The sequence below is a fragment of the Scyliorhinus canicula genome, chromosome 18 (genome assembly GCF_902713615.1).
Source record: "Scyliorhinus canicula chromosome 18, sScyCan1.1, whole genome shotgun sequence".
NCBI classification, from domain to species: domain Eukaryota; kingdom Metazoa; phylum Chordata; class Chondrichthyes; order Carcharhiniformes; family Scyliorhinidae; genus Scyliorhinus; species Scyliorhinus canicula.
In genome coordinates, this window is record NC_052163.1 from 29,704,091 (window position 1) to 29,731,228 (window position 27,138).

At 46.6% G+C, this 27,138-nt stretch overlaps 1 protein-coding gene across 1 annotated transcript; it reads right to left on the reverse strand.

The window, feature by feature from the left end:
- On the reverse strand, positions 1 to 25,759 carry LOC119953772 (gastrin/cholecystokinin type B receptor). Its single transcript, XM_038778387.1, has 2 exons — positions 23,677 to 25,759; positions 1 to 52 (listed from the first exon to the last, which is right to left on the reverse strand). Exon 1 carries the CDS (start codon positions 25,335 to 25,337, stop codon positions 24,066 to 24,068), a length of 1,272 nt encoding a protein of 423 aa, XP_038634315.1. The 5' UTR covers positions 25,338 to 25,759; the 3' UTR covers positions 1 to 52; positions 23,677 to 24,065.
- Between the last annotated feature and the right edge of the window lie 1,379 nt (positions 25,760 to 27,138).

Here is a 27,138-nt window from a genome sequence, read left to right on the forward strand (position 1 = left end):
CTCCGGTGCAGTGGCTGGACCTCTACTGCCAGCATTGAATCCAGTCCACGGTCTGATGAATGAATAGAAATCAATTTATACATGAGGAAAACTAAAAAATAAATCAAGGCAAAAGACTTACTAGATTTAATATAAGTAAATATTTGAAAATGGTAAGGGAGAAAATAACAGTCTCTTTAGTAATTCGTATTTTAATAAGAAGCCTTAATAATCTAACAATTAACCTTCATGCTGCTGAATAATGTGTTATGTGTGTGATACCCTTTTTGGTTCAAAAATCAATGTCAGATAGTATATCTGATGGACACCCTCATCTTTTACTATCCATGTAATGTTCTATGTTCTATATCAGAATGTGACTGGGTCAATACTGTCTTCAGAGAGCAAGACTTGGTATTAGTTGGAGATTACTCTAACTCCAGGTGGACCGAAGGCAATGGCCAACAGCTTTGCTCCTATAAGCTGCCCCACATGAGTAACGGGAGTGAGCTGCCCCACATGAGTAACGGGAAGCATTTCAAGTAAGTGAAGAATCCTATTCACCCATCAGAGAAAATGTCTATCTTAAGTGAGTGATGCATGATATGCAAGCCTTTTAATTTTACAGATGGATTACTGATATTATGCAATGAAAAATGGCCAGGAACTGATTTGACATATCAAGTTATGAAAAGGTTATTGACACTGTTTATGTGTAGGTAATGATAATTTAGTGGTTCCCATGGTGATGAAGTATGTTCTATTAATGGCCCTTTGTTTAATTAGGCTTGGTACATGGTGTGATATTTAGCATCGTGAGGTGAGCTTTTAACAGTCACAATACTGCACACGGAGAGAGCACAAGTGGTCGGAACCAAGGCATTTGGTTCTCACGTTTGCGTCATTGTGTTTTTTTCTGTTGTAGACGCACTAAATGAGCATTAAAAAATAAATATAATTTGTGAGGCACTTCTGTAATTCCTTCAATCGTAGGATAAGACAATAAAGTCAGAATCTGGGTAACAGGACTATTGCAAACCTTTACTGTTTTTCATTTCCATACAGATCTCCTTTCTACTCCATCTTTACTTGATTGTCTCAGTCTTCACTTCCATGCATAAAAGGCATTGCAGTGTAACAGAGAAAGCCAGAAATAGGAGCATTGCTCTTAAATATTACCTCCATACTTTATCAGTTTGATCCCGTAGAACAATGCATTTTAAATTGTTTTTAAAAATATCAGAATGCTCTTTCCCGGAGAAAAACAAACCCAAGGAAACTATTTGATTCAAATTCACCTTTAAAAGATGTTCATGAGTAAAGTAATATAAATAGTTAGACATTCATCAGGTTTCAAGTTTAACTCCTCACGTAATGTTAGCAGCCTCTCCTTTACATTTGTGTTGTAACCTTACACAACGGTTTAGAACGTGCCGATGTAAAATGCAAAGGTATCCCAAAACCAAACAGAATAACTTGGAACACCTGATCTTAGTGGTGTATAATGTGAGGAAAGATATGCAAACCAATGAGAAACAATCAAGTCTTGTTCTAATCAAACACACAAAAGAATATTTATGAACTTAAAAGAAATATACAACAAAAAAGGCTACAACACAAGACAACAGTACACCTAACTACAATAATGGCTACTCATACAGTATCTTATGAAGTTTTAATTTACAAATTTAGAGCACCCAATTATTTTTTCCAATTAAGGGGCAATTTAGCGTGGCCAATCCGCCTACCCTGCACATCTTTGGGTTGTGGGGGTGAAATCCACGCAGACACGGGGAGAATGTGCAAACTCCACACAGACTGTAACCCAGGGCCAGGATTCGAACCCAGGTCCTCAGCGCAGTAGGCAGCAATGGTAACCACTGTGCCACCGTATCTTATGAAGTTTAACTCATTCCCGTCTATGTACATTCCTGAATTTTGAAAAATGCCACTTGACCCCAAAAATATATATCATGCAGTACAGCGCTGTGAGTTAAAACTAGCAAATAGTAGGGCAGCACGATGGTGCAGTGATGAGCAGTGCTGCCTCATGGGGCCAAGGTCCCAGGTTCGATCCCGGCTCCGGGTAACTGTGTGGAGTTTGCACATTCTCCCCGTGTTTGTGCAGGTTTCACACCCACAACCCAAAGATGTGCAGGGTAGGTGGATTGGCCACGTTAGATTGACCCTTAATTGGAAAAAATTAATTGGGCAGTCCAAATCTTTTTTAAAAACAAGCAAATAGTTACCACCCATGAGTTATCTGTAGTTTGGGAAGTCTTTCATCTGTTCAGTGTAGTTTTCCTCTGAGGTATTCAAAACCAAAACCAACAACTTTTAGACTGGAATTCTGTGCTTTAGGGAGAGTTCCGCTTCTCAGCTGGCTACAGTTTTGACTGTTTGCCAGCTGTTGTCCACTCTCCTTCCTCTCCTTCTGTATCCAGTTAATCCTGCTAATCATGTTCTGTTTTCTTCCTTTCACATAACTCTATTTAAATAACACCTTAGAACAGGCTTTTAGCAGAAAGGTGTAAATTGTATTCTTATCTCTCCACATTGAGCCCACCTCTCCTACAGTTTTAACAGACTACCCCATGTCACTTAGGTAAAGCTAATTTGCATATCAAAACACCTTCAATCAAATGCACTCTTCACACTTCCTCTTTTGTCCCATTCTTCAAACTTTATTTTATCCAAACTCTTTTTAACCTTTATTTTACTCAATTCTTAGATCTTCATTTTCTACAATGATCTGGACACAACTTTCTTATACCATTTTCCCTTTTTGTCAGCTCAGAATGTAAATCAGAATCAGTCAGTTACTTAACACAAGGAAATCAATACTGGAAAAACTAAGGCATTACCGCGGGATATATGGGGGATGTTACGTAGACTTTCACAGCATAGAAACAGGTCTAACATGTTAATGTCAATTACATCGTTATGGTTAAGAGAAACAAGTGATGAATACTATTTTCATGAGCATATACTGTATAAATAAGAGATAGCTGTGACACTGGGTGGAATGGGAGGAGTGCTGTGAAACTGAACAAGTCAATTAAATCCCTTGATGAAGAAAAGCTGTGTGTCTTAGTTTTAGCTTCACCAATCGGCTTGGCTCATGTTAACACAACAGATCAATAATGGAGTTTGCTCTCTACCTGACCTTAATTCTCCCAGCTTAATTCACCTCACCCTATCAATATATCCTTCTGTTCCATTTTGCTACATACGTACCTACTTTACCCTTAAATGTGTCAGTGTGAATTGTCTCAACCATTCCATGTGGTAGCCGAGGAAGAGCAGAGGGTTAAAACTGCGAGGTTAGCAGCAGAAATGGCAGATGGTTATGAATTAGTTCATAAATCAAAGCTGGGTTTCCGACATCATTTTCAACCTGTGAGGGACAGAAACTGGGGTAAAGAGAAATACTCAAGTGGTAAAGGTGAAGATGATCTGATGAGAGATAATAAGGAGAGTGTACCTCAGATTAAATAAAAAAATAAAGAGGATGGAAGAGACATTAAAAGTTTTAAATGTTTTCACTGTTATAAACTAGGCCAAGTAATCCCACAGTGTTGGTGGTTGAAGAAAAGCACTGGGAAGGCTGATGTGGTAAAACAGGGTAAGACAGTGGAGTTTGTTAAAGTGGTAAAGGAAAGCCCAAGTGAAGCGAAGGTGCAAAAAATTGTACAGCCCAATCAAGAGGTGATTGATTAAAAAGGTGCCAGATCTCTTTAAAGAATTTACTTGTGTGGGTAAAGTTTACTCATGTGTATCAGGAGGAGCAGGTAACAAAGTCACAATTTTATGAGATAAGGGAGCTAGTCCATCTTTCATGGGAAGAGATGAGGAGTTATGTAGTTTGGGTGGAATATTGCCAGAAAAGGTGGTAATATGTGGAATTCAGGGTGAGAAGAGTAGTGTTCCATGATATAAGGTAGATTGGAAAGTCCAGTGAAGAGTAGTAAAGTGGTAGTAGGAATAATAGAGAACCCATCTTGTCCAGGAATACAGTTTATTTTGGGTAATGATATAGCGGGATCGCAGGTGGGAGTGATGCCTACTGTGGTTGAGAAGCCAATGGAAAATCAGACAACTGAAGTGTTGAAGGACGAATATCCTGGGATTTTTCCGGATTGTGTCGTAACAAGGTCGCAAAGTAACAGGTTAAGACAAGAGGAGAAACCAGAGATTGAAGATAAAGTTGAAGTGCAATTATCAAAAATTATTTTTGATCAGATGGTTGGAAAAGAACAGGTTGGGGATGAGGCAGATATTTTTAGTTCAAGAACATTGGCAGAATTACAACAGAAAGATCTAGAAATAAAACAGATATATCAGAAAGCATACACGGAAGAGAAATCTGAGTGTATACCAGAGTGTTTTACTGTAAAATGATATCTTGATGAGGAAATGGAGACCTTTACATATGCAGGCGGATGAAAAGTGGGCAGAAGTTCATCAAGTGGTATTGCTGGTAGGGTATAGAAAGGAGGTGTTGCAAGTAGCACATGGGGTACCAGTGGGAGGTTTTTTATTTGGCCTGGACTACATAAATGCTTGAATATGCTTAAAATGTACTTTGAAAGGGAAGGAGAGAAAAAGGAGGAGGGTTTAATGATTTTAACTCAAAGTGACGAACCAAATCCAGATGACTTTGAATTGACATTCCTCAAATTAAATTGGAAAATGAGGATGTTCTTAAAAATTGGGATAAATTGTTGAGTTACCTTCCAGAGGAAAAATGAACTGACCTGAAAGAGTTATTGATATCATATGGGCAAGTTTGTGGAGATAAGTTGGGAAGTACTAAAATGGCTATACATGATGTAGATGTGGGAAATGCTGTTCCAATTAAACAACATCCATCTAGACTTAACCCTTTAAAATTGGCACAGGTTAACAAAGAAATTGAATGTATGCTTAAAAATGGCATAATTGAAGTGGGTTGCAGCCAATGGAGCTCACCCATAGTGATGGTACCAAAACCAGATGGTACCCAACAGTTGTGTGTAGAAAGGTTAATACAGTTACAAGAACTGACTCTTATCCTATCCCACGCTTGGAAGATTGCATTGAGAAAGTGGGGCAATCAGCTTTTATTTCCAAACTGGATTTACTTAAAGGTTACTGGCAGGTACCTTTGTCCAAAAGGGCGAAGGAGATTTCAGCATTTGTGACTCCAGATGGTATATACCAATTCAAAGTTATGCCATTTGGCATGAAAAATGCCCCAGCCACATTTCAACGGTTAACTAACAAAGTAGTTTCCGGATTACCCAATTGTGCGGTATACATCGACGATCTGGTAATTTTCAGCCAGACATGGAAAGAACATTTGAAACATCTGATGGAATTATTCGATCGACTTCAGGAGGCGGGTTTGGTAGTAAACCTAGCCAAAAGTGAATTTGGAAAAGCCCAAGTCACTTTTCTTGGCCATACAATCGGACAGTTTCGAATGGTCCCACGGGATGTGAACACAAAAGTTATTGGGGAGTTTCCAATACCCTCGACACGATGGGAAATAATGCGATTTCTTGGCATAAATGGATTTTATCAGAAATTTGTGCCGAATTTTAGCAGTGTGGTTGGTCCACTGACGGACTTGCTAAGGAAGCATAGCAAATTTAAGTGGACAGCGGAGTGTCAACAGGCATTTAGTGGCCTGAAGGCTGTGTTAACCACTGCTCCTGTGTTAGCCATCCCAAATTATACGAAACCATTCAAAGTGGCTGTTGATGCGAGTGATGTGAGCATAGGTGCGGTGCTTCTACAAGACGACGATGAAGGACTAGAGCGGCCTTTTGGTTATTTTTCTAATAAATTAAATACGTACCAGAAGAGGTATTCAATGATTGAGCTTGGTGCTGGCTTTGCAACATTTTCTCATTTATGTGACCAGCAATCCGTCTGATGCAATTATATATACTGATCGTAATCCATTGATGTTTTTGGGACGATCCCGGAATAACAATGCCAGACTGTTTCGATGGAGTTTATTGTTACAGCCATTTCATTTAAAATAATACATGTGGCCGGATGAGAAAACGTGATAGCTGATGCTTTGTCACAAATGTGATGAAGAGAAGGAGGTTCGGTGGAGGTGTCTTGGGGGGTGGTGTTAGGTGGATGTACCTTTAAGAAATGGGTGTTTGTCAAATAGCTGCAGTGATGACAGTGTGTGGGTGGAGCTGGGCTGTCTTTCTATCTTTCACTTTCGTTTTGTGGCTCTGTTTGTGTAATGATCTCTCTCTCCACAAGCTAAAGAATGACTTCAGCTAACCTGATGATTTCAAAGTAATATCTGTTTCGGTAGATAATTTAAACCTGCTGTCTTTGTTAAAAAAGGGTTTAACTTATGGATGTTGCTAGGAAAGGTACTGAGGGTTACCTATAGAGTATTGTATCTCTGGGGTTACGTGTGTTGGTGGTTGATAAGATGTTTACTGTGTGTTTATAAAATGTTTACTGGGTTCATAGAATCAACATTGTTTTCTAATCCCTGGTCCATAACAAATTGGGGGCTCGTCCGGTATAAAAGTCTATCTTTCGTGATTGGGGTGGCTTAGTGAACTTTAAGACAGTGAGGGCTGAGCATATTTGTGTTTGCTTTTCAGGTGTGGTATTCCCAGGATGTAGCTGTCATCCACACTCCCTGGGAAGCGTGCACATATGTGCATGATCCGGAGGTGGTGGTTGCACACACGTTGAATGGATCCCCTTCCTGTTCAAGAAGGTGATGCCCCAGAGCGCACAAGGCAGCATGTGTGCCATCAATTACCCCCTGGACCGGGGGCATCCTGGTGATGGTGGAGAATCCTGCAGCCCGGGCATCTTGGTGGGCTTGGTCCAGCTGAAAGTCGATGTAGTCTGATGCCCGGGCATACAGGGGCATCTGTTACCTCACAGATGCACTTTTGGCTGTAGCTTATGATTTGCCAGACAATTCCCCGCTCGAGCCCTGAAATGAACCTGTGGCATAAATGTTCAGAGCTGCGGTGACCTTCCCAGCCTCCAGGTGCAGGTGTCCTCCTCCATGTGGTGCCAAGTCCGCGAGAACATGGCACGGCTGCTACACTCCCACTACCACCCGACCCAGGGGAGACCCCCAATCTGAAACATCCCCCGACAAAGCCCACTATCCCCGAGTGGTTTCCCCCCCCCCCCCCCCCCCCCTCCCCCCAAGCACTGATGCAGCAACTCCAGTGCCCTTGAGCTCCATGCTGGAAAATGGAAATGTCTACTCACCTCCTCAGTTCCCCTCAGCAGCCATTGTGCCAGCTTCACATTTTTAAACAGGAGTACTAAACAACGCCCGTGAGATTTCTGGCTGGGGAGCTGATTCATTCCCGGGAGGCTGTCACAGTCAACTTCAATCTCGCTAATAAGATGGAAGTTTTTTTTTTTTAAATAATTTTTATTGGAATTTTTTACAGAAAATATTAAAATATAACAACAAGTATAGCAACAAGCAGTAATATGCAACTAACAGCCCCATAACACCCACAATTCCCCCCATACCGTAACATCACTTGTATCCCACCCCCCCCCCAACAAGAGAACTTATCCATAAATTAAAATTAAATAAATCAAATTTAAATAAAATAAGCCAACATAATCAACGTCTCCCCCCCCCCCCCCCCGCCCCCCCCCCGGGTTGCTGCTGCTACTGTCCCAGTACCCTATCGTTGAGCCAGAAAGTCGAGGAAAGGTTGCCACCGTTTAAAGAACCCTTGCACCGATCCTCTCAGGGCGAATTTAACCTTCTCAAGCTTAATGAAACCCGCCATGTCATTGATCCAGGTCTCCACGCTTGGGGGCCTCGCGTCCTTCCACTGCAGCAAAATCCTTCGCCGGGCTACTAGGGACGCAAAGGCCAGCACGCCGGCCTCTTTCGCCTCCTGCACTCCCGGCTCTACCCCAACCCCAAAAATCGCGAGTCCCCATCCTGGCTTGACCCTGGATCCCACCACCCTTGACACCGTCCTCGCCACCCCCTTCCAGAACTCCTCCAATGCCGGGCATGCCCAGAACATATGGGCATGGTTCGCTGCACTCCCCGAGCACCTGACATACCTATCTTCACCCCCAAAGAACCTACTCATCCTCGTCCCAGTCATGTGGGCCCGATGCAGCACCTTGAATTGGATGAGGCTAAGCCGCGCACATGAGGAGGAAGAATTTACCCTCTCCAGGGCATCAGCCCATGTCCCGTCCTCGATCTGTTCCCCCAGTTCCCCCTCCCACTTCGTTTTCAGCTCCTCTACTGACGCCTCATCCACCTCCTGCATAAGCTTGTAGATATCGGATATCTTCCCCTCCCCGACCCAGACCCCCGAGAGCACCCTGTCACTCACCCCCCTCGCGGGGAGCGCAGGGAATCCCTCAACCTGCCATCTAGCAAATGCCTTTACCTGCAGATATCTAAACATGTTTCCCGGCGGGAGCCCAAATTTCTCCTCCAGCTCCCCCAGGCTCGCAAACCTTCCGTCGATAAACAGGTCCCTCAGCTGTCTAATGCCCGCTCTATACCATCCCCGAAATCCCCCATCCATGTTCCCCGGGACGAACCTATGGTTCCCCCCTAACGGAGCCTCCATCGAGCCCCCCACTTCTCCCCTATGTCGCCTCCACTGCCCCCAAATCTTGAGGGTAGCCGCCACCACCGGACTCGTGGTATACCTCGTGGGAGGGATGGGCCACGGCGCCGTTACCAGGGCCCCCAGGCTTGTATCCCCACAGGACGCACTCTCCATCCATTTCCATGCTGCCCCCTCCCCCTCCATCACCCACTTACGCACCATCGACACGTTGGCCGCCCAGTAGTACCCCGAGAGGTTGGGCAATGCCAGCCCCCCCCCTTCTCTACTCCGCTCCAAGAAGACCCTCTTCACCCTCGGGGTGCCATGCGCCCAAACAAATCCCATGATGCTGCTGGTCACCCTTTTAAAAAAGGCCCTAGGGATAAAGATGGGCAAGCACTGGAAGAGGAACAAGAACCTCGGGAGAACCGTCATTTTGACGGATTGCACTCTGCCCGCCAGCGATAGCGGCACCATGTCCCACCTTTTAAATTCCTCCTCCATCTGTTCCACTAGTCTGGTGAAGTTAAGCTTATGAAGAGCCCCCCAACTCCTGGCCACCTGCACCCCCAGGTACCTGAAACTCTTCACTGCCCTCCTGAAGGGGAGCCTCCCAATTCCCTCCTCCTGATCTCCCGGGTGCACTACAAATACCTCGCTCTTTCCTAAATTCAGCTTATAGCCCGAGAAGCCCCCAAATTCCGCTAACAGTTCCATCACCCCCGGCATTCCCCCCTCTGGGTCCGCCACATATAACAGCAGGTCGTCCGCATACAGCGATACCCGGTGCTCCTCCCCACCCCGCACCAGACCCCTCCACTTCCCTGACTCCCTCAACGCCATGGCCAGCGGTTCAATCGCCAGTGCAAAGAGCAGGGGGGACAGGGGACACCCCTGCCTGGTCCCACGATAAAGCCTAAAATACTCCGATCTCCTTCCTTTGTGACTACACTCGCCAACGGCGCCGCGTAAAGCAGCCTCACCCATTTGATGAATCCCTCCCCAAATCCAAACCTCTCCAGCACCTCCCACAGGTACCCCCACTCAACTCTATCAAACGCTTTCTCTGCGTCCAGCGCCACCACTATCTCCGCCTCCCCCTCCACTGCCGGCATCATGATAACATTGAGCAGTCTCCGCACATTCGTGTTGAGCTGCCGCCCCTTGACAAACCCTGTCTGATCTTCATGAATTACCTCTGGCACACAATCCACTATCCTGGTAGCCAGGATCTTCGCCAGCAACTTAGCGTCTACGTTAAGGAGCGAGATAGGCCTATATGATCCGCACTGCAAGGGGTCCTTATCCCGTTTTTGGATCAAAGAGATCAGTGCCCACGACATCGTTGGGGGCAAAGCCCCCCCCCCCCTCCCATGCCTCATTGAAAGTTCGCACCAGCAGGGGACCCACCAGGTCTGCATATTTTTTGTAAAATTCTGCCGGGAACCCGTCCGGCCCCGGGGCCTTACCTGACTGCATTTGCCCGATCCCCCTGACTAGCTCCTCCAACTCTATCGGCGCCCCCAGCCCCTCTACCAGCCTCTCTTGAACCCTTGGGAAACATAGCCTGTTCATGAAGCTCTCCATCCCCTCTCCCCCCTCGGAGGTTCCGACCGGTACAATCCCTCGTAAAAGTCCCTAAAGACCCCGTTTACTTCTGTCCCCTTCTGTACTACATTTCCACCCCCATCCTTCACTCCCCCAATTTCCCTAGCTGCATCTCGCCTAAGGAGCTGATGCGCCAACATCCTGCTCGCCTTCTCTCCATACTCATATACCGCGCCCTGCGCCCTCCTCCACTGTGTCTCCGCCTTTCTGGTGGTCAACAAGTCAAAATTGGCCTGCAACCTGCGCCGTTCTCCCAGCAACCCTTCCTCCGGTGCCTCCGCATATCTCCTGTCCACCTCCAGAAGCTCTCCCACCAGTCTCTCCCTCTCCTTCCTCTCCCTCCTTTCCCTGTGGGCCCGGATGGAGATCAGCTCCCCCCGGATCACTGCTTTCATAGCCTCCCAGACCATCCCCACCTGGACCTCCCCCGTATCATTGGTATCCAGATTAATGAGATGGAAGTTAATGCAAATGAGGGTTAGTGATATGTTCGCCATATTCGGGTGAGATGTTGAACTTGCCATTGGGAATGTGCCAGTTAGATAGCAGACTGATTCACACCTGGCATGAATCTTGATTTTGGCCTTTCCCCCTATTTAACCGGCGTGCCCAGATCCACGCCGGGCTCAATGGGGTGATTAAATCATGCCCGATAGGTGATTTAAGAGAAGTTTCTTGGTGCTCTGACAATCTTTAGGCTTTCTGCCAACACCATTGGAATAACATTGGCTGGCTTGTCAGCAGTGTCATTAATAATTTTTTTTTGTTTTCATTCGAAGTGATAAGTCAGCAGGCAACAAAAGCAATTTGAATTTTAATATAACAGAAATGGACAAGTATCCCCAGCTGGGATCAGCTTGGAATTAAAGAGCCAAAGAGCAAATGTATCAACTACATTACAATTTCATTAAACCTGACTTTTAAGGGACTTCAGGTGGCGGCTATGAGGGAGTAAGTCGCACATTTGGTGGCTCTCGCTCCGGTCTGACTTTAAGACCTTTTCCCCCGACTTTTCTGAACTTTTGAGCGCTGGAGTGAAAAGCAATAGCACTCTAGATCTGAATCCATACAGAGTTGTATGGGCTTAAGGAGCAGAAGGGAGCGAAAACAGGCGAAGAAGGGGCTGAACAAAGGTGGTGTGGAAGCTCAAGTGGGAGGAAAGATGGCCGATGAACGGAACACGGAAAGGACGGTCCAGGCAGCACTGGACAACATGCTGCAGGTCATGAAAGAGAGCTTTGCAGCACTGAAGCGGGATAATTTAGAACCGCTCCAGAAAGCGGTGGAGCGACTTGACCAGAGGCTGGATGCTCAGGGTAAGAAGGTCCAGGCACTGGAGAAGACAGTGGAAGAGCAGGCGAATTTCCAAACGGTAGCAGACGTGGAAATTAGTAAGTTGAAGGAGCAGCAAGCAAGGCTGATAGACAAGCTGGGGGACCTGGAAAATAGATCTCGCCGGCAGAATCTGAGAATCATTGGGCTCGCGGAGGGGGCCGAGGGAGTGGATGCCACGGCATATGTGGCAGATATGCTGCAGCAGCTGGTGGGGGATGATTTCTTCCCGTGTCTGTTGGAGCTGGACAGGGCACACAGAGTGCAGGCGAGGCAGCCACGAGGGGAGCGGCCCCCCCGGGTGATGGTGGTCAGGTTTCATAGGTTCGTGGACAAGGAGCGGGTTCTACAGTGGGCCAAGAGCACAAGAAGCTGCTCATGGAACAACAGTGTCCTGCGCATCTACCAGGATCTGAGCCAGGAGGTGGCCAGAAGGAGGGCAGCCTACAGACAAATTAAAGAGATTCTGTTTAAAAAGGTCAAGTTTGGGCTACGTTTCCCGGCGCGGCTTTGGGTCACATACCGGGAACAGCAACATTATTTTAACGATCCGGAGGAAGCGATGGACTTTGCCAAGGGGCATGGACTGGTGCCGAACTGAGGACCCATGGACTCAAATTAGAGTGTACTAAGGGATGTCTGCAGTTGTTCACAGATTGCCCTTCGTGTTAGCGATGCTCTTTTATTTAAAATTGGGGGTGTTCTTGTGTTTGCGTTTGCCTGTTTGAAAGTTTTAAAGTTAAAGCCAAAGTGATAGATAAAGTTTAAGTTGTTGGGTGCTGGGGGGCTGTTCGGGTTCTTTTTGCTTTCTTCTTCTTCTGGGAATGTTGCTTTGTTCTTTGTTTGTTTCCTCTCTGTCTCGGTCCCAGAGCGATTGCTCGAACAGGGTTGTTGCTGGGGGGGGGGGGGGGGGGGGATGATCTGCTGACGAGGGAGGGAACTGAACCAGGTTACAGGGAAGGGGTCGGGGGTGGGAGCTGCCAAGAGGCGGACCAGGGGAGGCGCGGCACATAGGCAGGGGGTGGGCCCAAGAAGGGGGATGGCTGATCGGCGTTGGTGGTGGGGGGGGGGGGGGGGGGGGGGGGGGTGGGTGGGTGGACCCCTGGAGAGTCAGCCGGCCGACGGGGAAGGAGTTCTCATTCTATTCACATATTCACAAGGTTTATTCTCGTATTGACTTCTTTACTATGAGTAGGGACTTTTTGGAGGGGGTGAGGGATACAGAATACTCGGCGATCACTATTTCGGACCATGCTCCACATTGGGTTGACCTGCTGGTCTGCAAAGAAAGTTACCAGCGCCCACAATGGAGGTTAGAGGTGGGATTGTTGGCAGAGGAGAGGGTATGTCAGAGAGTGGGGAAATGCATACAGGACTACCTGCAGGTCAACGATACAGGGGAAGTCTCAGCAGCGGTGCTCTGGGAGGCGCTGAAGGCGGTGGTGAGAGGGGAACTGATCTCAATCCGAGCCCATAGGTTCAGAACGGACAGAGCAGAGATGGACAGACTGGTGCAGGAGATGACACGGAAGGATAGGGAATATGCGGACTCCTCGAGGGCAGAGCTACTTAGGGAACGACGGAGACTGCAGGCGAAGCTGGCAGCGCTATCCACTGGGAAGGCTGTAGAGCAACTCAGAAAGGCCAGGGGCGCGGTGTATGAGTATGGGGAGAAAGCCAGCAGAGTGCTTGCACAGCAACTTAGGAAGAGGGAGGCGACCAGGGAGATAGGGACGGTAGTGGACGGGGAAGGGAACCGGGTGGGAGACCCGGCAGGACTGAACAGGGTATTCAGGGACTTTTACAGTAAGCTGTATACCTCGGAACCCCCCACGGGGCCGGAGGGGATGAGGCGCTTCTTGGTGGGCAGGGGGATGGTAGAGGGGCTGGGGGCCCCGATTAGAGCTGAAGAAGTAATGGGGGTCCTGAAGACCATGCAGTCGGGTAAAGCCCTGGGGCCAGATGGGTATCCAGTGGAGTTCTACAAAAAGTTTGCGGGTATACTGGGGCCGGTGCTGGTTAGGTTGTTTAACAAGGCGAGGGACAATGGGGTGTTACCCCCGAAGATGTCGCAAGCCACCATCTCGCTGATATTAAAACGGGATAAGGATCCGGAGGTCTGTGGGTCCTATAGGCCAATCTCCCTGATTAATGTAGACGCTAAACTGCTGGCCAAGATCCTGGCGTCCAGAATCGAAGACTGCGTACCGGACATGATTGTGGAGGACCAAACGGGGTTTGTTAAGGGCAGGCAGCTGGTAGCCAATCTAAGAAGGCTACTCAATGTGATTATGATGCCCCCGGAGGGCAGAGAGGTGGAGGTAGTGGTGGCAATGGATGCCGAAAAGGCTTTTGACCGGATGGAGTGGGACTATTTATGGGAGGTGCTGGGACGGTTTGGGCTTGGAGAGGGCTTTGTGGACTGGGTTAAACTGCTATATAAGGCCCCGGAGGCTAGTGTAAGGATGAACAGGGCCACATCTGAGTATTTTAGACTACACCGCGGGACAAGACAGGGAGTTGTCTCTCCACTGCTGTTTGCATTGGCCATAGAACCGCTGGCAATTGCTCTGAGAGCGGCAAGGGGATGGAAGGGAATGGTCAGGGGGGGATAGAACACAAGGTCTCGCTCTACGCGGATGACCTGCTTTTGTATGTGTCAGATCCAGCGGCAGGGATGGACGGGATTATGGAAATCCTAGGGGAGTTTGGCCGGTTTTCAGGCTACAAGTTGAACATGGCAAAAAGCGAGATGTTTGTGGTGCAGGCGAGGGGTCAGGAGAATAGGCTGAGGGAGCTACCATTTAGGCTGGTTGGGGAAAGTTTTAGGTATCTAGGGATACAAGTGGCACGCAACTAGGGTAAGATGCATAAATTGAACTTGTCCAGGCTGGTGGAGCAAATGAGGAGCGAGTTTCGGAGGTGGGATGCACTCCCGCTGTCACTAGCGGGGAGAGTACAGATGGTGAAGATGACGATCCTCCCGAGATTCCTATTTATTTATCAGTGTCTCCCTATTTTCATTCCGCGGTCCTTCTTTACAAGAATCAATAAAATCATCCTGGGATTTGTTTGGGCAGGGAAGTCCCCGCAGGTAAAGAGGGGGATGCTGGAACGGAACCGTAGCAAGGGGGGCTCTGGCGTTGCCGAACCTCAGCAACTACTACTGGGCGGCTAACATAGCCATGATAAGGAAATGGATGGTGGGTACGGGGTCGGTTTGGGAGCGGGTGGAGGCTGCTTTGTGCAGGGGCACCAGCTTGGCAGCCCTGGTCACGGCTCCCCTGCCATTTCCGCCAGCCAGGTACTCCACCAGCCCTATAGTGGTGGCGGCTTTGTGGATTTGGGGCCAATGGAGGAAGCATGCGGGGGAAGTGGGAGCGTTGGTCTGGTCCCCAATATGTGACAACCACCGATTTGTCCCGGGGAAGATGGATGGCGGGTTTTGAGCGTGGTGGAGGTGGGAAGGATGGGCGACTTGTTCCTGGAAGGGAGCTTCGCGAACATGAGGGCGCTGGAGGAGAAGTTCGGGCTGGCGAGGGGGAATGACTTTCGGTACTTGCAGGTGCAGGATTTTGTACGTAGACAGGTCCCGTCCTTTCCACGCCTTCCACCAAGGGGGATCCAGGACAGGGTAATTTCCAGGGGTGAGGTAGGAGAGGCGAGAGTCTCAGATATTTATAAGGAGCTTATGGGAGCGGAGGACACAGGGACCGAGGAACTGAAACTTAAGTGGGAGGAGGAGCTTGGTAGGGAGTTGGAGGGAGGCGTACGGGCAGACGCTCTGAGGAGGGTAAATGGAACCGCATCATGTGCCAGGCTCGGCCTGATTCAGTTCAAGGTGGTTCGCCGGGCCCACATGACGGTGGCCCGGATGAGCAAATTCTTTGGGCTGGAGGACAAGTGTGTTAGATGTGGGGGAGGACCAGCGAACCATGTCCACATGTTCTGGGCGTGTCCAAAACTCAGGGGATACTGGCAGGGATTTGTGGACGTCATATCCCGGGTACTGAAAACAAGGGTGGCAATTTTTGGGGTATCGGAAGACCCGGGAGTACAGGAGTGGATAGAAGCCGACGTTGTGGCCTTTGCTTCCCTGATAGCCCGGCGACGAATACTGTTGGCCTGGAGGGACTCAACGCCCCCAAAGACCGAAGTATGGCTGTCGGACATGGCAAGCTTGCTCGGCTTGGAAAAAATCAAGTTCGCCTTACGGGGATCGCTATTGGGGTTCGCCCGGAGGTGGCAACCATTCATCGACTTCTTCGCGGGGAACTAATCGTCAGCCGGGGGGGGGGGGACTAATCGTCAGCCCGGGGGGGGGGGGGGGGGGGGGGGGTAGAATAGTGTAGAGTAGGGGGGAAGAATAGGCGGGTCTATCTGCGAGAGTGGTACTGTGATTTGCACTATGTTTTTTGTAATTGGTATCTGCACATTAATGCATATTGTTACTGTTTACAATGCCAAAAATACCTCAATAAAATAGTCTGTTAAAAAAAACATCTGACTTTTAATCTGCAGGGGTAGATTATATGATATTTTTCGTTACAGAGTTAAATCAAAGAACTGTAATTTTAAATTGATTTCTTCTTAAATAATCTTAGGATTTAGTTGTGATATTTTCAATCAAGATTTAATTACATTTTTACAAGGTGCATAAGTTTTCTATTTGTACACAATTTTCTTTTTCACTTTGAAAACATTGCAGCAACAATGGGGAAAATAAATCTTTAACTTTTGTGGCTTTAACTTCAAATTTCCAATATTGGTCAAAACAATGATAATCCCCCATTATTCAAGGATAATTGTGAGTTAGAATAGTTTCAAAATCTCTGGAATGGCAAACATTTCCACAACGGGAAGTTAAGTTAAATTTCACTTTTGGCAGATCAACCGAAGGTTTTTATGCTAATCGAAGATACATTGTGTGTCAGAACAATGCTGTTTGTCAGCTCCAGTTTAGCACAGTGGGCTAAACAGCTGGCTTGTAATGCAGAGCAAGGCCAGCAGAGTGGGTTCAATTCCCATACCGGCCTCCCCGAACAGGCGCCGGAATGTGGCGGCCAGGGGCTTTTCACAGTAACTTCATTGCAGCCTACTTGTGACAATATACGATTATTATTACATCTTTTGGGACAAAGAATGTGATCCACTGACCCATCATTGCAGGTACACAATGGGTACAAATGTGTCCAATTCAGAAAAACCATTATAATATTTACATTGGGTCTGGGATGCTTTTGTGAAATTGGCCTACCCAAGTGCCTGACTTGCCAGAAAAAAATTGCACAGCAACGTTTAATGCTAGGTGAGGTAGTGGTTGCCAAAGTCCTGAGGGATCTGGACAGAGTAGATAGGAGAGACTGTTCCCATTCGTGAAATGATCGACAACGAGAGGGCACAGATTTAAAGTAGTTGACATAAGAAGCAAAAGTGACATGGGGACAAATTGTTTATAAGCAGCGAGTGGTTGGGGTTGGAATGCACTGCCTAGGGGAGTGGAGGAGGCAGGTTCAATTGAGGCACTCAGAAAGGAATTAGTCCGTTTTTTGAAAAGGAAGATTGATCCGGGGTTACGAGGAGGAGGCAGGGGAATGGCATCAGGCGTATTGCTGATTCGGAGAGTCGGTGGAGACATGATGGCCTGAAAGGCCTCTTGTTCTGCAACACTTCTTCCATCGGGCAGGAGATACAGAAGTCTGAGAACACGCACGAACAGACTCAAAAACAGCTTCTTCCCCACTGTCACCAGTGACCCTCTTATGGAATGTCCTCATTAACACTACACCCCTGTATGCTTCATCCGATGTCGGTGCTTATGTGGTTACATTGTGTACCTTGTGTTGCCCTATTATGTATTCTCTTTTATTCCCTTTTCTTTCCATGTACTTAATGATCTGTTGAGCAGCTCGCAGAAAAATACTTTTCACTGTACCTCAGTACACATGACAATAAACAAATCCAATTGTTTCTGTGAATCTGAGAACAGTCAGCAAGGTCACTACAGGAGCGCTATTTAAAGGGTGATGACCACAATACAGTTTAGTTGCTAGGTTGTCTTCCTAGGTGCCTGCTATGCCTTTTTTGCCTAACTTCTTTTCTTTTTTTTTCTTAAATTTAGATTACCCAATTATTTTTTCCAATTAAGGGGCAATTTAGCGTGGCCAATCCACCTACTCTGCACATTTTTTGGTTGTGAGGCGAAACCCACACAGACACGGGGCGAATGTGCAAACTCCACTCGGACAGTGACCCAGGGCCGGGATTGAACCTGGGACCTCAGCGTCGTGAGGCAACTGTGCTAACCACTAGGCCACCATGCTCCCCATTTTATGCCTAAGTTCTTGTTCTACAATTAAATTGTGACTTCTAGGTAAAACATTGTGCTGGTGCTGGCCTATTTTTGTTTACTTTGCAAGTGGTTCATTCCAGTCAGGTGAGATGGGGGAATCAGTACAAAATGCAGGAAAGACTATGAGAAAAGGGGAGAAAAGGGAGAAGGTGGATCTGTGCTGGAAGTCCCATGTTTTAGCTTCACCAAGGAGGCTGTGAGTTGGGTCAGCTAGTGGAGCCCCAAGCCAGGGCATGAACAGCATTGGCTCCGGTTGCCAAGAGCTCCCTCGGCTTTTATGCTATAAGGTCTTGATTGCAGCAGAGGACATCGGCAGTACCTCACAGCTTGCTGTGCAAAGGGAAGTTACCAAGGTTCTCTACATATACAGCACTTGAACATATTCATCGCATTCTCTAACCTTTTCCCAAATCAACCCCATTTTGAAGCTTTAAAAATTGCTGTAGCCCCAGAGTGAGTTGGGGGGGGGGAGGGGGGAGGGGGGAGGGGGGGGAGGGGGGAGGGGGGAGGGGGGGGGGGGGGGTGCCGTAAAGCTTGAGAGTGGCGGTAGGGGAGATTTGTGAGGAGAATAGAGTTTGAGGTGGTGAGGTGTTGAAGCTGGCCCAGGGAGGAGGGAGGGATATTTGTGAGAGCAGGGGAACCGGGTTGTGAGAACGACGAGAGGATGAATAAAGGGTAGTAATGTTTTTTTTCACCTACTGTTTTGCAAGATCTATTGGAGGATAGCAATCAGGCCTCGTCCAGCAGAGCATGGCAAGAAAGAGGTTGTGACTGCTCATGCCAAGGGGCCTCAAAGCCAATCTTAGAACTGCCCCACCTGAGCCTCTATCCCACAGTTACCTAGCTACCACAGAGGGAAAAGAACTTGAGACCCCAATTGCTCATCCCAGGACCCATATTTTGGACCCTCTTCTCTCTGGACACAATGAAGCACTGTGACCTTTCCCAGGGTCTAAGCTTTGAAAGACTGCACCCATATTGTTTTGTGAGCTACCAGATTGCCAGCTGCATACAAATAGGGCCCAGTCAGCTGGTTGCTGCCCCAGCATCACTCGAGAAGCTCAACAGCGTCCAGGTAAAAACAAAGCACTTAGAACATACAGTGTAGAAGGGTGCCATTCGGCCGATCGAGTCTTCACAAATCCACTTAAGCCCTCACTTCCACCCTATCCCCATAACCCAATGACCCCTCCAAACCTTTTTTTTTTGGACACTAAGGGCCAATCCACCTAACCTGCGCATCTTTGGACTGTGGGAGGAAACCGGAGCACCTGGAGGAAACCCATGTAGGCATGGGGAGAACGTGCAGACTCAGCACAGACAGTGACCCAGCAGGGATCGAACCTGTGACCCTGGCGCTGTGAAGCCACAGTGTTAGCCACGTGTGCTGCCGTGCTGCCCATAACTTGGCCAGAACCCCATTCACCACCATACAAGATGTACTAAGCAACTCATCAAGGCTCCGTCCAAACCTGCGACCTCTACCCCTGCGACCTCTACCCCGCGACCTCTACCACCTGGAAGAACAATGGCAGCAGACCTGTGGGAACATCGTCGCCTACAGATTCCCATCCAAGTCACACAACATCCTGATTTGGAACTACATCCGCATTCCTTCACTACCAGTGAGCCCAAATCCTAGAAACCCCCCACCCAACCGACAGCGCTTTTTGGTTTCCCTACATCACATGAACTGCAGCAGTTCAAGAAGGTGGCACACCACCACCTTCACATGGGCAGTTGGTGATGAACAATAATTGCTGGTGTAGCTAGTAAGGCTCACATCCCCATGAAAAAAAGGCATCAAGCTGGTTGGGGCCTCACAGTGGTTAGAACAAGTGGACACATGATTGTACATCTGAACTGAAACAGGCCCCTAAAAATCGTTATTTGAATTGGTTGAAAACATCACTGTGAAAAATTAAGTGTATTCAGTGATCACCAGCACTGCTGAACAGTATCTCTCCATTTATCATTTTATTTAGCTTATTTTGGTTGTTTCTGGAACTTTCACTATTAATGGTCACTGAAGCTCTGCACTGCGCTTCTGAATCAGATTCTTCAATGTAACGAAAAGAATTGCAGAAATATTAAGTGCCTGAATTATACTTTTAATACAAATCAGGAGACTCTCACCATAATTCATGAATGGAACCCTGGGAACGCATGACTTTCAAGTGTGTGACTTTTGAGAATGTCATTTAATTAGCTGCTTATTGACTTTGGAGAAACACAGACATTGTCTTTCTTTTTATCAAAGAGGAAGTTCACTCCACAGAGTGAAGCTTATTTATTTCACAGCCTGTTAGCTAGGACTGACCACCCAGATTACATCTTTGCTCACCAATTGCCATGGCAGCCTAATAGGACACTTTTATCCCTGTGCATAGAGTGTGGAAAAGTACTTAATTTGTTTGAATATAAAATTAAGTTATTTTGTAGCAATATTGACAACCATCTAATGGAATACTACGAAGACATTTAAAAATGAGATTTCAGTTGTTAATGAAAGTATTTGCATTCCATGAAGTGCACCTGGTATAAATCGTCCCCTGTCATGTTAATGAATGTCAAGCACCAGTAAACTGAATGTAATCTTTCAGGAGCAGCGAGAGAGATGGTATTGATTGAAGGAAGAATGTTATATGGAATTAATGGCCAGGAATTTGTGGTAGTAATGTCAGCGAAACATTGTTTATCGTCATAACTACTCGGAAACTGACAGTATCTTCTGAAGACTAGTAAACTGACAGTATCTTCTGAAGACTGCACATACACAGTTAAATGCAGATCTCTAAACATTTCTCCAGAGGATTAACTTTTAAAGTCCCCCCAGACTGTAATCAGTTAGAAATCACTGAGCTGATGGGAAGTTGCTTTTTATGCTGTAAAATCCTTTAAACCGTTACACCTTGCTGAATGCAGTATTACTGTGTAACTAAGTACATAATTACTTCCAAATAACTTCTCTGGTCCTGAAAACCTACTTTTGTTTGTGAAACATTCCATTTCTCCATGATAAAAAAAATGGATATGTTTTCAAATATTTCTTTTGAATATTTGTTTTATGATGTTTTATATTCTACCTTAATCCTACATTACAAGTCCCAATTGTTTATTTCACTCCCTGTAAAAATCAATTAAAAGTGAAGGATAATCGATTTTTATTTCCCAGTTTATTTGCCTGTGAGAATATTTCAGTGTGATTGATTACTTTGCCTGCTTTATAACATCACTGTTGCCAAGTGTCTGGACATCCTTGACTTGGTGTCAGATTCAAACAAACTTTGGGAAATGGGTACCCAGGCTACAGAGATTGCTAAATCTTTGTGGGCGACTTTGAGTTCGGTAAGTGTCGCTGCTTCACTGCTGATAGCAAAATCAGGCCATAATCCATTAACACATGCAAAGTGAAGGGTCATTGCCTTTGTGTAAGTTCTTCAGCTGTGTGATTTTTTTCTGGATACACTCAGACCAGAGAGCGGATTCCTTAGTGGCAGTAAGCAATAAAGAATTGCTTGACCTGTGCAGTTGGAATCCATACACGATTTCTGTAAACTTATTGGCAGGTAAATGTAACTTCCACTCAATGTGCTAATTGAAATTGCCTGTTTGCGAAGTACAAGAGCTGGTGAAAGTCTGAACAGCAAGATTCAATCAAATTAAACTTAAATTTTAATTTATGAGGGATTAAATTGAAGTAGAATATTAAACTTGAACAAATGAAAACTAATCTTCAATTGCAAGTGATAGAATGTGCATGTTTTCATTTCTTTGGTAGCTATAATATTGTAGATGGCATAACATAATTTCATTTACTTCTCTTGTTGTCTCGAAGAGGATATGACTTAACTAGAAAACAGGTAATGAATAGTAGCAGATCTTTGATATAAAACAATAATGTAGGCCCAGGTTTTGATCTGGGCAATGAAGGGGCATCTTTCACTGTTTAACTCATGTACAGTTGCCAAGGAATTTCTTGCAAGTTTGTCAATTGTGATTTCTAATTTGGGGGTATACAATGCGGCCCCCCTCTATCTCAGCTGTGATTGTCAGCATTCCAGGAGATTAATGATCAAAAAGAATAAATGAAATCACACCCACATGTATATGTATACTTTTTTAAGAGTAACCAAAAGAGGTGGGATTTTTAAGCCAAAATGCAGGTGATTCAATAGGCATGATAGTCTGCACAACCAAGGAGTCTGTAGCCAGTTACTGATACAAGGAGAATGATACAGTTTAAAAGGACAATGTTTTCTAAGACATTTAGATCAGTTGGAAGATATATATGGAAAAAAGGTTAGAAAAGTGTGGAGAGAAAAATCGCATTTCTCTTCTTTACAACCTTGAATTGTATATTAATGCTAAAGTAGGAGCGGCACGGTGATGCTATGGATTGCACTGCTGCCTCATGGCGCTGAGGACCCGGGTTCGATCCCAGCCCCAGGTCACTGTCCATAAGGAGTTTGCACATTCTCCCCTTGTCTGCGTGGATCTCACCCCCACAACCCAAAGATGTGCAGGTAGGTGGGTTGGCCACACTAAATTGTCCCCTGAATTGGAAAGACTAAAACAAAAAAAACGAATGCTAAAAGTGATTAATGTGATCAGGAAAATCCCAGGTTTGACGCACTGTCTGTGCTATGAGTTGATCTCAGCTGGGATAGTGGTAGGAGTGTTTCGATCTGGATTGGAGCCCCTGGGTTAAAGAATGGAAGATCAGTCAGGGTTACCACTTCAATTTGAGCTCAGCGACCATCCCAACATCATGGTCCTGACTGAAATCACACGTTAATGATGGCACCTGGGAAAAGTAGTGAAGGCAGTTGACAGCTGTGCAATTGTGTCTCAACAGGACACCAATATCTCAAGGAGAGGAGAAGAAGGGAGGGAACTGACAGGAAAGTAACAAAGGATTTTAAGTAAAATACATAAAAGAAGAACAGAGAAGAACGGTCGGTGGCAAAAAATGATCTGGCTGGTCTGAAGAGCTTAACACTTTAAAAAAAGACATAAGGGAAGAATACATTAAATCATTGTGTAACAGAACAACCATAAAATGGCTCTTATTATGACGTATTGTTGAAAACCATAGGAGAAGCCAGCTGCTGAGTTAACCTGTGCTATTATCGCTGACTAATCCTTTCAGTTAGGGGACCAGATCTGGTACAAAGGGAAGGCAAGAAAATAACCCACAATTGGTAGGAGGAGGGGTAACATTAAAATGAAAAACAATGCAAAAACATTGCTTCCAGTTCACATATAATGGCGCCAAGTGTGGTCCAGAGGAACAATGAAGGCATGTGAAGTTGGATGATCCCAGACTGAGAAGCATTAATACATGTTTAGAAAGGAACTGAAAATAAGAACAGAATGGCAATTAATATCAACTCAGTTGGTCTTTAATTCAATGACTGTAGCCACTGTTATGACAAAAAAAAGCATTTTTACAGTTAACAGATAAAGAAATGTAAACATCACAGAAGCTGTACGTTCACTTAAAAGACAAAATAGGGTTAAGTACAGTTCATCCGGATGTTCTAATGGATAATTTCGTCCTTTGTAAATTCAAGCAGTAAATCTCCCTGTCCCCTGTTTACTGACAGAGAGCCATCCTGGGGAAACTTACCACCTTCAGTGCTTCCTCATTCCTTCCGCTGAATGTTCATTAGGCTGAATGTCCAAAGTCAGCAGCTTTGAATAGTGAGCCTGGAAGACTGGTTTACAAAGCTGTGTCTGAGAACGGCTTAGTCAGAATGTCATTACCTTGCATCCAATAATTAATGTTATTATTTACAAGTCACATTAGGTTACCTTCTATTATAAGGCCATCGTTTTATTTTATAGTATCTTGCAAACCCCGCATTTTTCCCCACAGCTTCTTTCGATTCCCCTTTGCTTTTTGATCTGAAGGCTTGGCGCTTGAGTACGGGAAGATTCATGGGATGCGGTCATTTAAAGGGGCAGAAATGAGACTGGGAGAGAATCGCCCGGAGTGGGGAGCGATCAATAGTGCCCCCGCCTGTTCCTTGAGGAATATTGCAGGATGATGGTCTCGGTAACCCTTTCAGGAGCAAGGTAAAGAGAGCGGAGCAATTGCAGAAGAATCCAGGCTCCTGCTTCCGTACAGATTGTAAATTGAGGAGGTGGGGAGCTGCCTCACCGACACACACTTACTGGATACATTGACTGCAACTTGTGATTCATGCTGTTTCATCGAAATTCGTTTCGCAAATTGTCACAGAAGACACGCTTTTGCTTTTGCTGAGGGTTTGAGTGTTTCTCCAGTGGCTGAAGTCGGTTTTGGACATGTCACTGGAAGCTCTGTAAGACAGCAAGGTGGAAGAGGTGGAAGGGGTCTGGGACATGTTCAATTTGAAAGGGGAAGAAAAGCGGTGCCGGTAGCTCTGTTTGATCCGCTTTACAGACCTGTACAGGTTGCCCATGAAGCAGTAACACAGGGGGTTGAGGCTAGAGTTGGTGAGACCCAGCCACTGGGCAAAGGACCTGAGCTGCAGAATCCAGCCTGGGTGCTCATCATCCTGATCAGCGTTTGGCATCTTAAAGTCAATCCAGATATCAATGGCATACAGAGGCAGCCAGGACAGGGTGAAGAGCAGGACCAGAGCCACCACCATCTTCACAATCTTCTTGCGTGTCTTCAGCCTGGAGCTGTTGCCCATGAGGTGCCTCTTGTTGCCCCCCTCCGGGAAGCCGTGGTGGCCACTCCAGAGGCGGCGGGCTGTGAGGAAGCAGATGGTGAGGTTGAAGAGAGTGGGGATGCCGTACAGCGCGCAGAAGAGGATGAAGTTGTAGCCCTGCCTCAGCTTCGCATAGGGCCAGCTCTCTGTGCACACTGGGATAGTTAGTGTGCCGTCCAACAGCACCAGCTCCTCCGTCTTGTTCATGAAGATTAAAGGCGCACAGAGACCAGAGGATAGCACCCAGACCCCACAGATCATCCAGAAGATCCTTCGCCAAGTGAAGAAGGACCTGGCGTTCAGGGGGTTGTGCACACTGTAGTAACGGTTCAGGCTGATCACTGCCAAGCTTAGCACGCTGGCAGACACGGCAACAGCCTGCACGAATGGCACAGCTCTGCACATAAAGTCTCCAAACACCCAGGCGTTGTAGACCTGGTGCCCCAGGGTGACAGGCATACAGACACACACCACCATCATGTCACACACAGCCAGGTTGACCAGCAGACTCCGGGTAGCTGTGGCCCCGGACAGCCGATTCCTCCTCTTCCTGGTGAGGGCTCTCAAAGCCATGATGTTCCCCACCAGCCCAATGAGGAAGGAGAGAGAGTACATGACCTCCAGCACAATGGTGGTGGGCTCGTAGCCCGAAAACAGCAGGTTGACGTTCATGTGGATGGTCTCCCAAAAGCTCAGGTTGCTGCTGGGAGGGAAGGAGGAAAAATTCCCGGGAAACCCTTCCAGCAATTCCAAACTCAACCGGCTCACATTCATCTTCACCAAAGTTCGTTCACCGAAAGGCACTGGATGAAATGCTCAGGGCTCCCCTCTTTGTAACTCACACCCTCTGCACAGCTTCAATGCCAGAGAGACGGCTGCTCACACCGAGAACCAGGCAGAGGACATCAACCCCCCAACAGCAGCACACCCAGGGGGCTGCTCTGCCAAGGGGGGGCAACACTGGGGAGCTTGCTGGTGATCTGCATGGTTCCAGCTCCCGCTGAATGCACCGACCCTGCCGCCCCTTCACAAAGTGTCAGATATTCCAAATAGAAAAGTTCAGCCGTCCGATCGCCAAGCGGACGAGGGAGCTGGGAAAAAACCTGGCCCCTGGTTTCCCCAGAGGGAGGCTGCCAGCTCAGTCTGACCAAGTTCCTCTGCTGCTATTGACGAGAGACTCAGGAGCGAGGAGATGGTCCGACTCCCGCCCGCAGCTAACAAGCTTCTGTTGGTTCTGACTAGGTGGCGATGGCGAGTTAATAAAGAGGTCAGCGTTAACCCAGCCCATTTCATTCACTCATTTGTGTGTGTGTTTGTGTGTTTTTTTTGGGAGGGGGCGGATTCAATTAACCTGAGTGTGTTCCCCTTGCTTTCCTCTCGATTCCTCTTTCCATTGTTAATTGTAAATTCAATTTGTGCTGTTTGGAAATATGTTTTACAATCTGACCCAACTACCTGTAAATATGATGGGCACAACATAAAACCAGTGAAAGATCAGTTAAAACAAAGTACAATGCCATGGTTATTAACGCCAGGCAGCCCCCATACCTCTGATTTTAGGATTAAACTCTTAGATAATGAAGCTGACAGATATTTCTCCTGCCTCTCCTGGGTGGCCTGTGGAGTTCGTGATGCTGTTTTTCTCTCTCTGCCTGTCCGTCTTTTCCCACCTTCATGTTATTGCATCAGGTCATCAATAAACGTCAAGAAAGAATAACACATTAAGGCGATCACTTTTGTTGATCGTACTCAAGTCGCCCGGGCTCGGCACAGCGTTCAATCACTGCAGCATAATTTGTTAATAAATTCAATTCCGTTCCAAAGGCTGGAAAATTCCATGCAGGAAGTAATCAGGAATCAACTAGTGTCCGGTCCTTGTGGGTTGCAAAATAGAACAATTTAACCAGTTTCCAAGTAACATAGGGGTGTTTACACCGGTTTGATCGCAGGTGCGAATGTCAGTTACCCTCATGTCAATTTCCCCAGCTTGGCCGGGTCTTTGAGTGCCTGAATTAATACACAGCCATAAACTGCTGAGGCTGCAATCTCAGACTACATAGGTCCTCACAATTAATGCATTCTATAATTGCACTTTCTGCGTGGACAGCATTTAATCCACGGCCGCAGTGCTCACTTCATACACACTTGATCTTTGCTTCAATCTATCGCTACGTTTCCCAGGAAAGTTTCCCTATTCCCCGTCAATAGCCACCTGAGTCTTTGAGAACCTATATTTATGGAAGACTCGCTGGCCCCGAATAATGAGTGCCACAAACTAGGAAAATGACTGGTCTGCGAATTCTGAATGCACAGCCGCATTTCACTTCTCACTGGTTCAAAAACAAAATCAGAACGTAATATTACAGAAAAAGAGCCAAGAGGGCGGTTAATTCTAAGAGAGTGCGGTGCAACATCAGAATGCATCAAGCAGAATATTCAGGATTTTGGTTCTTTGCACTGCAGGAATCACTGGCGATTGATCTTCACCGAAGTCCAGAGAAAATTAACAATTCGATTTGGAGGGCCTGCATTTTGATGGACACTTCAGTGATAATGCTTATTCTGGTGACGGGTA

Excerpts from the sequence above, each read along its gene's own strand:
- LOC119953772 (XM_038778387.1), bottom strand. The coding sequence starts at position 25,337 with ATGAATGTGAGCCGGTTGAGTTTGGAATTGCTGGAAGGGTTTCCCGGG.